At 37.7% G+C, this 18,602-nt stretch overlaps 1 protein-coding gene across 1 annotated transcript in view; it reads right to left on the minus strand.

The window, feature by feature from the left end:
- Positions 1-6,670: 6,670 nt before the first annotated feature.
- LOC110203465 (uncharacterized) overlaps positions 6,671-18,602 on the minus strand; it is a 46,152-nt gene continuing 34,220 nt past the window's right edge. Inside the window, 2 exon segments of the mRNA XM_078149117.1 lie at positions 6,671-11,118; positions 11,120-12,047. Coding sequence (XP_078005243.1) covers positions 10,266-11,118; positions 11,120-12,047 — 1,781 coding nt within the window. The 3' untranslated portion in view covers positions 6,671-10,265.

The raw sequence follows: 18,602 nt of genomic DNA on the forward strand, positions 1-18,602 counted from the left end.
GGGAAGCAGGTGCTATAGTGGTGCCCATTTTATAGATGTGAAAACTAGGGTAAAGTGACTTGTCCAGGGTCACACAGCTAACAAGTGCCTGAAATTTGATTTTTTTCAATTAATTAACTCATTTTTAGTTTTCAACATTCACTTCCATAAGCTTTTCAGTTTTAAATTTTCTCCCCCTCCCTCCCCACGACATTGAAGAACAGTGGTGTTGCTCTCTAGTGGTTTTTAATAGGAATGTTGTATTTTGTCAAAAGCTTTTTCTGCATCTATTGAGATAATCCTGGTTTCTGTTAGTTTGTTGTTAATATTATCAATTATCTTGATAGTTTTCCTAATATTGAACCAGCCCTGCATTCCTGGTATAAATCCTACCTGGTCACAGTGTATTATTCTTGTGATAAGTTGCTGTGATCTATTTGCTAATATTTTATTTAAAATTTTTACATCTATAGTCACTCAAGAAATTGGTCTATAATTTTCCTTCTCTGTTTTGACACTTCCCAGTTAAGTATCAGCAGCATATTTGTATCATAAAAAGAATTTGGTAAGACTCCTTCTTCACCTGTTTTCCCAAATAGTCTATATAGTATTGGAATTCATTGTTCTTTAAATGTTTGATAGAATTAGCTTATAAATTCATCTGACCCTGGAGATTTTGTCTTAAGGAGTTCATCGATGGCTTGTTCAATTTCTTTTTCCGATATGAGGTTATTTAACCATTTTACTTCCTCTTCTGTTAATCTGAGCAATTTATAGTTTTGTAAATATTCATGCATTTCACTAAGATTGTAAAATTTATTGGCATATGATTAGGTGAAACAGTTTCTAATTATTGTTTTAATTTCCTCTTCATTGGTGATGAATTCACCCTTTTCATTTTTGATACTGGTAATTTAGTTTTCTTCTTTTGTTTTTTAAATTAAATTAACCAAAGGTCTATTTTTTTTCATAAAATCAGCTCTTAGTTTTTTTATTATTATTATTATTAGTTCAATAGTTTTCTTAATTTCAATTTTATTAATCTCTCCTTTGGTTTTCAGTATTTCTAATTTGGCATTTAATTGGGGGTTTTTAATTTGTTCTTTTTCTAGATTTTTTAGTTGCATCCCCAATTCATTGATCTCCTTTTTCTCTATTTTATTCATGTAAGCATTTAGAGATATAAAACTTCCCCTAAGAACTGCTTTCATTGTATCCCATAAGTTTTGGTATCTTGTCTCATTCTCATTCTTTTTTTTTTTTTACCTTGAAAGTAGAAAGGAGTTTATTGCTTTATCGTGAGAAAGGGTACCCTCCTAGTCGCCATTTTGGGCCAGGAGAGTACCTCATTGTCATTCTCTTGAATGAAGTTATTGATTGTTTCTATGATTTGTTGTTTGACCCATTCATTCTTTAAGATTAGATTATTTAGTTTCCAATCAATTTTTAGTCTACCTTTCCATGGCCCTTTATTATATATAATTTTTATTGCATCATGATCTGAAAAGGATGCAGTTAATATTTCTGCATTGGATTGGGAGGTTTTTATGCCTTAGTATGTGGTCAATTTTTGTGCAAGTGCCATGTACCACTGAGAAAAAAGTATATTCCTTTCTATCCCCATTCAATTTTCTCCAAATGTCTACCATATCTAACTTTTCTAAAATTCTATTCTTGTTTGTTTTGCAGTTAGATTTATCTAGTTCAGAGATGAGGAGGTTGAGGTCCCCCAGTAGTATAGTTTTGCTGTCTATTTCTTCCTATAACTCCCTGAACTTCTCCTCTAAGAATTTGGTTTCAGATGTGGGTATATTGACAACATTGTCCTCTTCTGAATTTGTGCCTTGATCTTCCCTGTCCCCACAACAGGAATCCATGGTCACTGTATGTTTCTTTTTGCTCGTGGTGTTTGCTTATTTCCTGACTTAAAAAGATTGAACTCTCCTACTGGAGAGCAGGGGGCACTGACCCAAGTTTCTTGTGCTGGGGACTAGGGGCCTGGTCGCTGGCTTTGTGTGCTGGGGCCTCAGGTACTGGCAGTTGGAGACTGTAGGGTTCTGGCAGCTTACCTGGTATTGGGCTGGAATGAGCAGCACTGGAGCTCTAGGGTTAGGGGTGGGGAATCTGGCCCCTGAAGGACATCTGCTCACCTGGGCCTTGCACTCCTTTCTTTGGCTCATGCTCACCCAGGCTTTGCACAGGGATGTTTTGCTGCTGCAGGATGTCTCTCAGCCTAGAGCTTTCCCTCTTGGAACTGTGCTTCCCAGTTTTGCTGAGGCACCAGAAGACTTGGCTTCCAGAGAACGCTGTGGCATGTGGTGGTTTTCTGAGATGGTTTCCACCAGGTCCTCTGCCTGTAGTGAGGCACTCGGAGGTCCTGGTGTTGCTTTTTGCCTGTTCCACCACCCTGGGGTTCAGGATCTCCCCTGGTATACTGAGGTGGGTCTTTCCGCTAGCTTGCTGGGACACCTCCCATTCTGTACTGGTTCCCCTCCGCCAGAGAAGGGGCCTTTCCTATTCATCCACCGAGCTTCCTGGGCTACAAGACTGCTACATCCCATCTTTCTGCTGGTTCAGCTGTTCCAGTATTTTTCCTGGGGCAATATTTTTTGCACTTTCAGAGGTTAATAAGGGAAGGTGAGAGTGACTTACTTCTTACTCAGCCATCTTGGCTCCCAGAAGCAGAACTCCTGAACTTGGATTCGATCTCAGGTCTTTCTGACTTCACCTCCAGATCCCTATCCCCTGCACCATCTTGCTGACCCAATCCTCTCAGTGTTAAAAGAATTGGCAGATAGTATTGATGAGTCAGTCGTCGTCAGTGATATTTGCAAGATAATGGTCAACAGGAGGGAAACAAGGGAGAATCAGAAGTATCCATTTTCTAAAAAGTGACCAGAATGGTCAGGAAACTGTAGGTGAGCAAGTTTGCTTTTATTTTCCAACAATATTCTAGGCTGTATTTTTAACTGTTATTGATGTGTTTGTTTTTACATTGCCTTCTTTTCCAAACACTTCCTTCCCCCTTCCCTATTCAAATTATGACAGAGGACAAAGAAAGAGAGAAAAAAACGTTTCAACAAATCTAACACATTTCCTGAGTCAGTGAAAGTCACTTTTCACAAATATAATCCTCCCTGACATCTGCAGAGAAGAGGAAGAATTTAGAAAAAAGGGAGGGTTGTCTCTCTTCTCTTGTTCTTCTGAGACATCATGACTTTGAAAAACAAAGAGGCAAGATTTCTTGCATAAGATAATAACAATTCCTTGAGAAGAAAATAGCACTATGCAACTTAAAAAGTCAGATTTACAAAATGTATTGTATTAAATGTGTTTTTATATCACAACCTCATAATTTTAATGTGGACTTTTATTTATGAGACAATGAAAAAAAGATGTTAATTTAAAAAAAATTTTTTTTAGGGCAATTGGGGTTAAGTGACTTGCCCAGGGTCACACAGCTAGTAAGTGTCAAGTGTTTGGTCTGAGGCTGGATTTGAACTCAGGTCTCCCTGAGGCCAGTGCTCTATCCACTGTGCCACCTAGCTGCCCCCAAAAAGATGTTCTTTATGAACACTTCTGACATTGTTTTCTACGCATGATTATCTCACAAGTGGCAATTATAGAGTACAGAACTGTACTTACCTCTTAACTGACAGACACATATTCATTTGTCTATTCTTTCCCTGGGTCAGGGGAAGGGTTTTTTTTCCCCTTCTAAGAATTGAGGGGTGGTTTTTTTTTCATCTGTTAAAAGATTTATTTAAAAAAAAAGCGCAAAAACCTCTGGTTACTTTGATCTTAAGTGATTTTTAGAAATAAGTTAACCTCCTTCACTCTTCATCATTTGTCCAAATAATAGTTAAGTAGGGGGGTTTTTTCCCCCTAATGTAATCCAGATAGATTTGATTACTGGAGAAAAATTTTGTCATACCATATTCTAAAGATATAGGCAATGTCATGCTTCATCAGGGTGTAAAAAATTACTTTTCAGAATTTTTTTTGTTAAGAATATAAAATTATACATAGGCCTTAAAATGATTTTGACTGTTATGATTGAAAAGTACTTAAACTATAATTTTGATTTTAAAAAACATATTCATGTTAAACTGATCAGAATCTTTGCCAATATTTGAAAATGTTTTAATATTAAATAATAGGATGGAAGAATTTATACCTGGATGTTATAAAATATTTTACTTTAGAATCACATTACAAAAGGAAAAAAAACCAGTCTGACTGTAGTCTAGATTTTGAGAAAGCAGATTTGAAGTGGTTCAAAGGAAAAGCTCACAGGTATGTTTCTCATGAAGTAAAATGCTTTAGAGGAAAGTCAGTGCAGAAGGGAGGGGAGAAGGTCAGCAATGAAATGTTGAACAGAGAAAGAAAAAAAAATCCAGTCAATTGGAAAAATGATGTATCTGGACAGACCAAAGTGTAAGTATGGGAAACTCGCCAACCAACTTAGACTAAAAAAAAGGTAGAGATAATAGAAGCAAAACCAGATAAGAAAGAACAAATATGAATAATGTATGATCCTAGAAAAATTGTATCAGAAATGTCAAAACTCAGAATAAGCTGAGGCTGCTAATGAAAACTGAAGGCAGTGGGCGGGGGGAGAGGGGCCGCGGCAATTCTTTAATGTCATGTTGGGGCAAAAAAGGAAGATCAAAGATAATAACAGGACACTCAATGCCACTGTACCTATGGGTGGGAAGTATAACAGCCAAAGGACTCCTCCCTACAATACTATATTGGGTTGACTCAGAAAATATCAGAGACTTAGCAACTTGTCTCATGATCCCATTCTTTAAAAATTCCAACTGAGACTTAGCCACTGATCCAACCTGGTGACTGAGTCTACTAGAAATGTCATCTCCAAAAACACTCCTTGCAGCTACAGTGGAAAAGTCCCTTTGAAGTCCTGCTCACCACCCCCACTGCAGCCAAACTCCAGGGAGTAAGTAGAGTCCTGGATCCACCTGTCACATCTCAAAAGGGAAGTACTGCCCATCTAGATCATGGATCCCACAGGTTTCATAATCCAAAGCAGCCAACATATGAGGCAGACAGCTGTCCCCAAGACACCTAAGATATCAACAACAGCTGAAGTAGACCACTAACCCATGAAACCAGGCATGGGCTGAGGGTTACAGTTAATACCTCTATGAACGAAGCCTTTTTTTCCCCCTCTCCTTACTACTGTCCCCTCAATTTCTCAACGTTCATGGAAATAGCATTTTGGTTTTTTTTATGTTGTACTTATCTCCCTAAGTTTGATTAGTGAAAAGTTTGCTATTTAAGGTAAAAATTCCTAGGACTATAATTTGTTTTGAACTTTGATTGCAGGGATAGTTGTCTTGAGGTTTAGAGGTGCTGGCATCCTGAAACAGCAATGTACAGGTCTTGCCCAAATGAATTCGACCCAAGCCTTCTTTCAGCCAAAAACACAAGGTTTATTAGAACACCAATTGGAGTGAGTGAGATTCCTAATGAGTCTGCACTATTGGCTAGATTTTAAGAATCTGAGCCTTTGGCCAGATTTTAACAATCTAAGCACCTTAATAGAGGCCAAGATGGATCTTATATACAGAAACTGTGGGAGGGATCTAGGAGTATCCAAGTAGTCTGAGGTGACTGTGAGGTAACACAACAGAATTGGGAGACTGGGCATAGCCACAATCAAAGGCCAGTTGAATGGATTACAGCCTCAGGCAAATGCCAGAGACGACTATGTGGGAAAGTCCAGGGCTTTTCCTTTTTGGGGTTCAGATCACATCCCCATCAGTCTGAATTGTCATAAAGCCAGTAAGAGAAAATGGCATGTGCGGCAGTCTGAGGACTGCTAAGGTGGATGTCTGTGCCTGGGAAAGGCTGTGGGGATCACCTAGAACATGGCCTAGGTAGGATCATCCTGACTTCATTTCCCCATTAGGTTATTTCCTTTCTAGAAAAGGAAAATTCCCATCTGATAAATCCTGAGCCTTTCCTGTAATACTCTGTAACTGCATGATTGGCTATCAGATATGACTCATACCTGGAATCAGAGGTAAGGGAGTTTTTCCCCTGTTATATAACAACATCCCTCTTTTCCCTTTTATAGCAAATTTCTATAATCAAGAAATTTTTCAGTCATGTTTCAAATGAATGCTCCTCATCGGCCTTCAAGGGTTGTTCAGATCTTTTAGCTGAAAGGAGGGAATGTGAAGGGAATTCTCGTTTTCATAATTATCAATTTGATATGTGTAATGAATATACTAATTAGGAATTTTCAAGAACTGCCTCTTCCAGTTTGCGAGTCAGACCTACAATGCAGCTTGACATGATCAAACCCTTGACGACACTCCCACAACCACCGCATTCTTTTGCTACCTTAAGTGAAGCAAATCAAAGGCTCTATAACCTACTCCTGTCACAGAACTCTGGTCTTGCACCCTAAGGAATGACCCCCAAAGACTTGAACACTATTGCTCCCACGGGACTCCAGAATTATTGTATTGTCTTCCACTTGTGGGCAACCACACAGGTCCTGGGAAGCATTTGTAACCTCCCTCCCTCCCTACCTTCCCATTGTGATTTATGTAGATAATCTCTGTCTTCACTACTGCAAGGTGGAATTCAGATCAGGAGAAATCCAGATTTGCAAATCTTCCTCATAAAGAAACTAATTAACTGAACAGCTACCAGGTTACTGGCACTTTGTCTCTGGCCTGATGTTTTGTCATTCTGAGGTTAGAGCCTGGCTCAATACAATCCTGTTAACAACAGAATGATGGTCTACACATATTCCATCTCAGGAAGTCTGGACATGCTCTAGACTCTCATTATAGAAGTTTATATGTAAAATTTCATTTTAGTTTTTAGCAATTATTATTTTCTTCTCTGGCCTCCTCTCTCACTGAACAAAAAAAGACAAGAAAAGTAAAACCTTCATATTATATACACACACACAGACACACACACACACACACACACACACACACACACACACACAGAGTCCAGCAAAATAAATTTCTACATTGGTCACATCAAAAAATGTCACATTCTGCATGTTAAATCCATTACCTTTCTGGAAAGAGATATATAGCAAGACTATTTTCAGCCCTCTTGAATCAAGATTTGCCTAGGATAGGAATTTATAATGGAGTGGTCCATCTCTGTGAGTACAGGTAACCTCCATATTGGGACTTCCCCATAGGGATGAAATCACAGGTCCAAAGGAAAACAAACACACATGCAGTTTTTCTCCTTTCCAACATTTTCTCTATACAACTGGCAAATGGATATTCCTAAATCATAGGTCAGACCATGCCATTCTGTTTTAGGACTTCAGTAGCTTTCTAAATGACTCTAGAATAAAAATACTAACTCATCCATTAAAGCCCTCCACAGAGTGACTGTCTTTACCATATGATTATTTATTGCCTTGCCTGCCAACAAGGAGGTGGAAAAGAGGCTTCAAAATCACTGAACAGGGGCTGCTGTAAGACAGCAACACCTCCAGACACTGAACCTAATGAGACACTAGTGGTTGAAGGGATGGGCAGCACATGGGAACAATGGGTTTCTAAGTAATGATTTATAGATCATTCCCAACTTTGAGGCTGAAAAGACTCTTTTCTAGGATTGGGTGAGTGGCTGCAAAGCCAACCCCTGGTTGGTGTAAGCATTAGTCATTCACCAAACCTTTTATTACGCTAGAGCCCACAAGTTTGGAGATATATGAATTGGCCCCCATTGCACCCATCTGACTAGAACTGGTAGGCACATTATTAGGATTCAGGGAGGTAGGCTGAAATCTTAGGTTTTTCCTCTATCCTGCAGAAAGATCCATGTCTCAGAGTTCAACAATCTGTCCAACATTGTGGGTGACTCCACAGTTTCTTCATTTGAAAAAATTTTATTTTTAACATTCTTTTTAAATTTTAACTTCTAAATGCTCTCTCCATCTATCCACTGAGAAGTTAAGTAATACAGAAATTCTACAAGTGAAAGCATGCAAAATATATTTCTCTATTAGCCAAGTCACCAAAAAAAAGAAAGGAAAGTAAAAAAGTGATTCTTTACTTTACACTAAGTTTGTCAGTTCTCTCCCAGAGGGTGGACGGCATTTTTTATCATGTGTCCTTTGGAATTGTCTTAGATCATTATCTTGATCACATTAGCTAAATCATTCAGTTGATCATCATTAAAATATTGCTGTTACTGTGTACAATGACCTTCTGGTTCTGCTTACTTCACTCTGTATCTATTCATACAGATTGTCCCAGGTTTTTATGAAACAATTGCCCTCATCATTTCTTATAGCGAAATATAATCACATACAACTTGTTTAGCCTTTTGCCAATTGAGAGACATGCTCTAAATTTCCAATTCTTTGCCACCACAAAAAGAACTGCTAAAAATATTTCTGTACAAATAGTACTTTATCTTTGATCTCTTTGGGATACAGACCTAGTAGTGGTATTGCTGGGTTAAAGGAGATACAGTTTTATAGCCCTTTCAGCATCGTTACAAACTGTCCTCTAGAATGGTTGAACCAGTTCTGGATTGTGCATTACTGTGTATTTTTCCACATCCCGTCTAGAATTTGTCTTTTTTCTGTTGTTAGCCAATCTGAGAGGTGCGAGGTGATATCGCAATTATTATTAATTTACATTTCTCTAATCAGTAGTGACTTTGAGCATTTTTCAAATGACTAAGAAAAGCTTCGATATCTTCTATAAATCCCCTGTTCATATCCCTTGACCACAATGGGAATCTCATTCATCTTTCATGTGCGTCACGTATTAGATGACAAGGCATCTGGCTACCTTAAGAAAGTCACAGTTACTCACATCATTTACTTGCACTTCACTGAATTTCTTCACTTTAATATTCACAACACTGGGCAGAAATCACATTTCATCAATATTAGCATAGGCCCTTGTGATGCTTTTTTTTTTTTTTAAAATTAAGGTGATTCCAATTCTTCATGCTTCACAGTGGCTACCCTGAAGAATATGAGCAAATGCATGGACAACATCAAGAACACAGCTCAGTACATGATACATTTGTTAAGCATAGTCAACAAGTGTTTATCATACATCAGGCTCATCAGATGGCTAAGTGGTCATCTGTAAGCTTACTGCATGCCATTTGCCCAGGGATCATAGTTAATACCAAAGCTTTTTTAATACCACCTGCCTTTACTAGCTGTGTGACCCTGGGCAAGTCACTTAACCCCAACTGCCTCACCAAAAAGCAATACCACCTGCCACACTCAGAATCCTTTGGGTTAACTTTCCCTCACTGATGGGAGATGGAAGTAAACTAAATCTTTACACCTTTATAGGCCTCTACAGAGAGAAGGGATTATCTCTGTTGATGGGGGCTAAATAAGGACTCTGAACTGCATCTACAGACTCAGAATCATAGTCTAGTCAGCTAGGAGATCTTCCCATACTTCTTACATTCATGAGAAATTTCTCTAGTATGAATTCTCTAATGGACATTAAAGTTGTATCTGCAGTCCAAGAAAGGCCTTCCCACATGCAATACACTCAAAGATTTCTCTCCAGAATGAATTCTTTGATGTTGAGCAAATTGTATCCTCAGTCTGAAGGTTTTCCACATTCATGACATTCATAAGGTGTTCATTCAGTATGAATTGTCTGATGTTAAGTAAGATTTACATTCAGCCAGGGCTTCCTTCATACAGTACATACATAAGGTTTCTCTCCAACATGAATTCTCTGAAGTTGAATAAGATCTGAATTGCATTAGAAAGCCTTCCCAAACTCCTCATATTCATAAAGAATTTCTCCACTATGAATTCCTCAATGGACAGAAAGTTGTATCTAGTTCCTAAAGGCCTTCCCACATTCACTACATTTATAAGATTTCTCTCCACTATGAATTCTTGGATGTAGAATAAATGCTGAGTTGTAGAGGAAAACCTTCCCACACTCCTTCGTCATGAAGAATGTTTACAGTATGAATTTCTGATATACAGCAGGTCTTACTCCTGAAGATCTCCAAACATTCACTACATTTATATTGCTTCTCTCCAGTATGAATTTTCTGATGCACAGGGAGTTGTGCCTTCCTCCACAAGGCCTTCCCATATTCACTACATTCATAAGGTTTCTCTCCAGTATGAATTCATTAATTTTTATAAGATCTGAGTTGTGAGAGAAGGCCAGTCCACACTCCTTACATTTATGAGGAATCTCTCCAAACTGAATTCTCTGAAAGATATAAAGTACTGTCCTCAGTCTAAAGGCCTTCCCAAGTGCATTATACTCTTACAGCTTCTCTTGTGAATGAATTCTTTGATGTTGAGTAAGTTGACTCCTCAGTCTGAAGGCCTTCCCACATTCATTACATTCATAAGGTCTCTCTCCAGTATGAATACTCTGATGTCGAGTAAGATTTCCAGTCCGGCGGAACGCCTTACCACATACACTACATTCAAAAGGTTTCTCTCCAGTATGAATTCTTTGATGTCGAATAAGTTCCGAGTTGTAGGGGAAAGACTTTCCACACTCTTTACATTCATAAATAAGCTCTCCAGTATGAATTCTCTGATGCACAGTAACTAGTGTCTTCCTCCTGAAAGCCTTCCCACATTCACTACATTCATAAGGTTTCTCTCCAGTATGAATTCTTTGGTGTAGAATAAATGCTGAGTTGTAGGGGAAAGCCTTCCCACACTCCTTACATTCATAAAGATTCTCTCCAGCATGAGATTTCTGATGCACAGTAAGATGTGCCTTTCTCTTGAAGGCCTTCTGACATTCACTACATTCATAAGGTTTTCCCCCTGTATAAATTCTCTGATGCACAGTAAGATGCTGCTTCCTCCTAAAGACCTTCCCACATAATCTACATTTATAAGGTTTCTCTCCACTATGAATTCTTTGATGTCGAAAAAGTTCTGAGTTGTAGGGAAAAGCCTTCCCACACTCCTTACATTCATAAAGAATCTTTCCAGTATGAATTCTCTGATGTACAGTAAGTAGTATCTTACTCCTGAACACCTCTGCACACTCACTACATGCATAAGGTTTTTCTCCAGTATGAATTCTGTGATGCACAATAAATGTTGAGTTGTATAGGAAAGCCTGCCCACACTCTTTACATTCATAAAGAGCGTCTCTGATGCACAGTAAGATGTGCCTTCCTCTTGAAGGCCTGTCTACATTCACTACATTTGTAAGGTTTCTCTCCCATATGAATTCTCAGATGTTTAATAAGATCTGAGTTGTGATAGAAGGCCTTCCTACACTCCTTACATTTGTGAAGACTCTTTAAAGGATGAATTCTCTGATGCACAGCAAGTTTTATCTTACTCCTAAAGGCCTTCTTACATTCACCACACTCATAAGGTTCCTCTCCAATATGAATTCTTTCATGTCGAGTATGGTGTGCCTTCAGTCTGAAGGCCTTCCCACATTTACTACATGCATAAGGTTTCTCTCCAGTATGAATTCTCTGAGGCTGAATAAGATCTGAGTTGCAATGAAAGGCACTCCCAAACTCCTCACATTCATAAACAATCTTTCCAGTATGAATTCTCTGATGAACAGTAAGTTGTGTCTTACTGCTGAAGGCCTTCCCACATTCATTACATTCATAAAGTTTCTCTCTAGTATGAATTCTTTGATTTTCAAGAAGTTCAGAGTTGAAGAAGAAGGTCTTCCTATATTCCTTAGATTCATGAGGAATCTCTCGAGTATGAATTCTCTGATGGACATAAAGTTGCGTCTTCTGTCTAAAGGCCTTCCCACATTCACTACATTCAAAAGGTTTCTCTCTAGTATGAATGTTCTGGTGTCGAGTAAGATTTGCCTTCATGTTGAAGGCCTTGCCACATATACTACATTCATAAGGTTTCTCACCAGTATGAATTCTTTGATGTCGAATAAGTTCAGAGTTCCAGTGGAAAGCCTTCCCACATTCTTTACATTCATAAAAAAACTCTCCATTATGAATTCTCTGATGTACAGCAAGATGTTGCTTGCTCCTGAAGGCCTTCCCATATTCACCACATTCATTAGGTTTCTCTCCAGTAAATTCTATGCTCTCTGAAAAAACAGAATAAAGAACTAATTAAACCTGCCTTTTCTTCCCTTTCCCAATATTCTTAGTTGCCCAAATTTAGAGTTGTTCTCTTACCTTCCCACTTGGGAAGGCTCTTCTCACTGGTCTTTCACAGTTTATCTTATGTGAAAGTATGATGACTCAAAGCTAATACATGTAAATAAATTGACTTAGGATAAAATTATTTGGAGGGATTTATAAGCCCTTACTCTACCATAAACAGCTGACATTTGAATGTAATAAGAAAAGGAAAAAAATCTCCATAAAAAGTAGATGATTTTGAGAGCTTGCAAATGCGTCCTTACCATCTTAGGTGAAAATAGGAAAGGAAAATACTGAACAGAAAAAAAAAAGGAGAACTGATGAGGAGGAGAGATAGAGACATGAAGCAAACAGAGTAAAGAAGAACTATGAGGAAAGGGGGGGGTCATAGCAGACAACCGTTGCCATAAATTTCCTTTAAAAATTTAACGTATCTCCTTTATAAGTAATTCATTCAAATTTTAAGTGTAACAATATAGCTATTTTTCACAAAAGAAATTATTACTAATTACTCAAGCTCTGGTAATCAAAAAAGTAAAAATCTAAACAATCTGGAGGAATCACTAAATAGCCATCAGATTCGCAAAGATACTTTAAAAGAATAACAAATGTTAGTAGTTATGCTGAAATAGGTACTTATTAAGCTTCTGCTGCCATTTTCCTGAAAAATAACATAGTGATATCAACCAGAGCTATAAGACTTTTCATACCCTTTGATCCAACTGTCCTGCTAAGGTCTCCCATTCTCAAAATGTTATTGAAAGCAAAGACCTCTCTCAAAAATATTCACAACATCTTTTTGTGAAACAGCAAAATGTTAAAAACCTATAGGTCTAATGATGGGGCTGCAGCTAAACAAGTCCTTTCATACGAACATATTATTGTCCCTTTGTAAAAGTAATTTCAAAGCATAAAAACAGGATGATATATTACCTGATAGACTGAAGAAAGGGCAATTAAAATTAAATATTTTATAAAGTAACAGCAGCAAAGAAACAATCATAAAAACAATACAAAAGAAAATATCAGAAGGGGACTGAGAAGGAAAAATGCATATTATTAATATTTTGAGTAATGTGCTTATTTTAAAAGGGAGGATGAATGGATGGAAGTGAGACAGAAGAATGCCTCCTTAAGATAATCTTCAATGAACAGAAGAGAGCAGAGTTACATATCAGTAAAGAGGTACAAAAAAAAGTAATTTCTTGAGTTTAAAAATGAAGTTTTATGGGGCAGCTAGGTGGCGTAGTAGATAGAGTTCCAGCCTTGGAGTCAAGAGGACCTGAGTTCAAATTTGACCTCAGACACATGACACTTACTAGTTGTGTGACCCCGGGCAAGTTACTTAACTCCAATTGCCTCGCCAAAAGAAAAAAAAAGTTTTTAAGTCTCAGCTCTTTTCAACAGGCCTGAGAAGCTTCAATAAGGCTAACTTCTTCAACATTTTACAAGAGCTTTGACCTAAAATGACCAACAGAGCTGGCTTTTATAATGATCCATCTGCTTGGTTTTTCTGAAGTCACCCGGACAGCTGCTTCTTGGAATATCTGCCTCTGGCATCCAAGATGCTTCCTTTCTTTCCAACTGGTAGATGACATCTGGCTTGGAAACTGCAAATCCTGTTTAGTAAAACATGAAAAATTGCTAGGAACAGTCACCTCAGAATTCCATCATAGAACACACAGATTAAACATTCCTCTCAACTCTTCCTAGAAGTTTGGAAAAAACCGCAGAATTGATCTGATAACATCAAGGGCCCTGGCAATGTTAGCTCATTATGTCTGAGATTTTTTTTCAACCATGGAGGGCTCAATGGACAGGAGAGGTAGGCTTTTGTTTGTTTTTTTATGTAGTGGTGCATCCATAAAATTTCATAAAAGAATTCATAACTAGTTTAATCTCTCTTTGGGGAAAAAAAAGTATGCATCCTAGGAAGACTCCCAAGGACAATACAAAGGACTACTGAAGGATATTCTGTACTATGGAGGAATGGGTTAGAATACAGGACTAAGGAAAAACAGTTCATTTGACTCACTTCATACTTAGACAATGAAAACACTTTGTATATGATGAAACCTACACTGGGATTAAACTGAAAACCTTAGATTTGAAGCAACAGAGAGGGAAAGAAACATTCTCAAGAATAACAACAAATTAAAAAGTCAGCTTCCAGGCATACTAAGCAAAGACCTTAATCCTGGAAACAAGTAACACAAGTACTGCCTCTCTGGGCTACACAAGGCCAAGGGAATATTGTCCTTTTGTATGCCAAAGAATAACTTTTAAAAGTCAACATCATATATACCAGGACTGCAAAAGAGAAGCTGTTCTTACCCAAAGACACCAAGTTCCTATAATTCTCCAGCATCACATCCCTGTACAGTGTTTTCTGAGATGGGTTCAAATGTACCCACTCCTCCCAGGTGAATTCTACAGCCACATCCTTGAATGTCACCGATTCCTGAAACACCAAAAGTATTTGTAATCACCCAGATATAGTTCTGTTAAGAAGCTCAAATGTTAATATTGTTGTTTGTCCTTCATTCCCCAAGAGGACCACAAAATCACGAACATGAAGCTATACGTGCAAGTGAAGTGGATTTAAGTGAGGAAGGGCCATGCAAAGTCACCAGCCTCACTTTCTCTTTTGAAGCCATCTATGTCCAGTGGTAAGAGATAGCTCAGGATGACTGGATTTGGGCCCAGATGCAGTGGGAGACCTTGGCCTTTTTAAGCTAAGGTCTTTCCCATGTCTCAGTTTGTCTCAGGCAACACCTGCTCAATGATTAAGGATAGGTAAGAAATGAGGCAAAGAAGGGGAAGACCTTCAGGGTTTCTGGCCAAAACAGAAACAATTGCTATTTACATTAATTCTGAGCCATCAGGGCCCAAACGATGACCAAGTGAGGCCTGAGCAGGAACCTATTATTGGCCGAGTGTTCAGTGCTCCCAGAGCAATAAGAGCGAATGTGAGCATGGGGTAAGGGAGCTACCATCTCCTGTATGTAACAGTACATGAAAAAAATGTGCATTAAAGAACCATTATTTTCCAATTCATATACTCAGAGCTAGAAGAGACTTTAGAGTCCAACTTTCTCATCTTACAAATTAGGGAAATGAGATACAAAGAGGAAAAGTAACTTGCTTAAGGTCAAAAGTGGAAAGAATGGTAGATCTGTACTCTGAGCCCAGGTGCTCTGGACTCTGAATTCAGAGTTATTCTCACTACCATGCTGCCATACCCTTTCTCTATAACAAGAGCAAGGCTAAAATTGAATTTATACACAGAAACATTCGCAAGTGTACTCCTTTGGGACATCAAAGAAATGGAAACAAACTGAATTCTCACCAATAAAGAATGGCTAGGAAAAAATGGCATATGGATACAATGGACTATTACTATATAGTAAGAAATGACAAATATGAGGACTGAGAAGCACAGGAAAATGTGTATTAACTGATGCAATGTGAAATAAGTAGAGCTAACAGAACACAGAAGGAATACAAAAATATAAATTTTTTTCAAAATGAAAAAGTTGCTAAACCAAGTAACTGAAAAAATGTTACCACTTTTCATAGCAGAGAGAATAGAGACCACTAATACCGAATGTTTTATGACTTGTCAGGTAAAGTCACTATCTTGGGTATTTTTGTGCAATTGCATTTCTTTGGTATAAAAGAGGATAAAATTTGGAGAGTGAGAGAGAGAAGGCTTTTTTCCAGAAATGACTATGGTTGAAATAGCATAAAGCAGTATAGAAAAAAAAAAGTGTTTTCTAATTGATCCTTAACCACTCATTTACCAATGAACTGGGCTAGGCTTTGCAAAATCCACCCTCTTTTCCAGTCCTGTGGCACTTCCTCTGTTCTCCAAGATTTTTCAGGGACACATGTTAATAATGGCTAAGCAATCAAACACATTATAGACTTCTATCATCACAAGTGGATCCTGTCTCCTTTTACTTTCAAGAGAAATTATTATTTTACTAGCATATTAATAACTAATTATTAAATTGAGGTCCAGGCTTTTCTCCTTTATTTTCTCATTAAGGCCCTGCTCCTGTAATAAATCAGTCTCCGAAGGCCACAACTAACTCAGAAGGATAGTACTAGCCCTCAAGGAACACACTTGTCAATCTTAGGTGAGATCCCACCCAACCAGGAGACCTAACTACTATTTAGAGCATAATAGGAACCAGTCTGGGCAGTTCTTATCCTGAGGAAAATAGCTCCTGTTTTTGTACCCCTTAATTAGAGTTTAGGGTGACCCAGCTCATGAAGGAGAAAACCAACCAAAGTGGTCTCAATGGAAACACAATCACCTGTCCAGATGGCTGGAGGTGTTTGAGTCTCATGATAAAAGCCACATTCTGATCAGGAGGAGCTGAAGACTTCTAGCCCACCTCCTCATTAAATGTCCACCAATTCGAGTTGACTTTCACTTGTCAGGCACATTCCCTTTCAAGGATTACGTAAAGCTTTCAGGCTCTCCATGACTTGTCTTTGGTTAGTAAGAGAAACCACTGACGATTAATTTATTGATTGTGGGCCAGCCTAATTAATGAATTGATTATTAATTACCCAGAAGCTGTTTCTTGGGGTTTGTCATTCATTACACTTTGGGTATCTGCTTCTTGTTGACAACTTTGGGGCTCTCATTCCCAGTTTAAAGAGAAAACTAAGGCCTAGGAAGATTTTAGCTTTTTGGCCTTGCAGGTACCCCTCCTTATTGCCATCAGCTCCTAAACATGGTCTTCTATATTCTCATTTCTTGCTTGCCTCCAACCTAGGTTTTAAAAATCTTGTGCTAACATTTATCACTAGAATCAGTTCTTCTGGAAAGTTATTGTTTCTCCACTACTTTTTTAAAAACACTGCTCTTTTTTTTTTATTCATCCTTAGCTAATGGTATTTAAATCCATTTTAACTATTATGATTAATTATGCTTCAATTCAATCAGCTATTAAGAATTACAGCTGAGTGTCAAACATAAGTCTTCTGACATACAATCTGGTGCTCTTTTCTTTAAACTTTGCTACCTTTTATTCTCTAATTAAATTCACTTTAACACAGCACTACCCCAAAAAGCAGTGTTTACTATTTGCCAGGCACTATCACATTCCAATATAGTATTAGATTAGCTGAGTGGTTAAATAGCTGACCTGCTATTTCTCATAGGGGGCAGGAATTATTTCATGCTAGTAACAGCTGGACTGTTGCTATCCCTAAGAAAATTCATTTTAAACTTGGTACATCCATGGGAAATTACTCAATCTTTTGGCCAATTCACAAACATATTAATGTTATTATTCTGAAGTACCAAATATCATTTAATTGGACTAATCAAATTCCAGACAATTTTCTTTTCTTTTTAACTTAAAAAAAAGATTTTCATCTTACTTTTAAAAAAATGTTTATTTTGTTAAATATTTCCTAATTACATGTAAGAAAAATTTTAACTTTGATTTTTTTTTTAAATTTTGAGTTACAAATTCTCTTCCTCTTTGAGAAGGCAAAAAATTTGATATCAATCATTCATGTGAAGTGAAAACATATACACAAACACACAACAAAAGAAAAATAAAGGCATTTTAAGAAAGTATTCTTCAGTGGCAGTTAGGTGGCACAGTGAATAAAGCACCAGGCCTGGTGTCGGGAGGACCTGAGTTCAACTCTGAAACTTGTTAGGTGTGTGACCCTGGAAAAGTCACTTAACCCTGATGACCTCTCAAAAAAAAAAAAGAACATATTCTTCAATCTGCATTCAGAGTACATCAGTTTTCTCTCTGGAGGGGAATACCATTTTTAATCAAGGATCATTCAGAATTGTCTTGGATCATTTTCTTGATCAGAGTAGCTAAGTCTTTTACAGTTCATCACCATTACAATATTGCTATAACTGTGTACAAGGTTCTCCTGATTCTGCTCATTTCACTTTGCATGAGTTCACCTAAGTCTTTCCAGTTTTTCTGATACCTTTTATTCACCATTTCTTATAGCACAACAGTATTCCACACAATCATATGTCACATCTTGTTCAGCCATTCCCCAATTGATGAACAACCCCTCAATTTCCAATTCTTTACCACCACAAAAAGAACAGCTGTAAATATTTTTGTACAAATAGGTCCTTTTCCCTTTTCTTGGATCTCTTGGGGATATATAAACCTAGTAGATGTATTGCTGGCTTAAAGGATATGCACAGTTTTAGAGCTTCTTGGGCATAAATCCAAATTGTTCTTAATAAGGTAGTAGTGTCCCAATTTTTCCACTTCCCCTCCAGTATTTGTCATTTGCCTTTTCTGTCATGTTTGCCAATCTGATATGTGTGTGATGGTACCTCAGAATTGTTTTAATTTAGATTTCTCTAATCATTAGTCATTTAAACCATTTTGTCACATGATTATTGATAGCTTTGATTTCTCCTAAAAACTTCCTGTTCCTATTGGCCATTTATCAACAGAAAAATGGCTCTTATTTTTATAAATTTAGCTTGG

Source organism: Phascolarctos cinereus, unplaced genomic scaffold (assembly GCF_003287225.1).
Source record: "Phascolarctos cinereus isolate Bilbo 61053 unplaced genomic scaffold, phaCin_HiC Scaffold_2;HRSCAF=192, whole genome shotgun sequence".
Lineage (NCBI taxonomy): Eukaryota > Metazoa > Chordata > Mammalia > Diprotodontia > Phascolarctidae > Phascolarctos > Phascolarctos cinereus.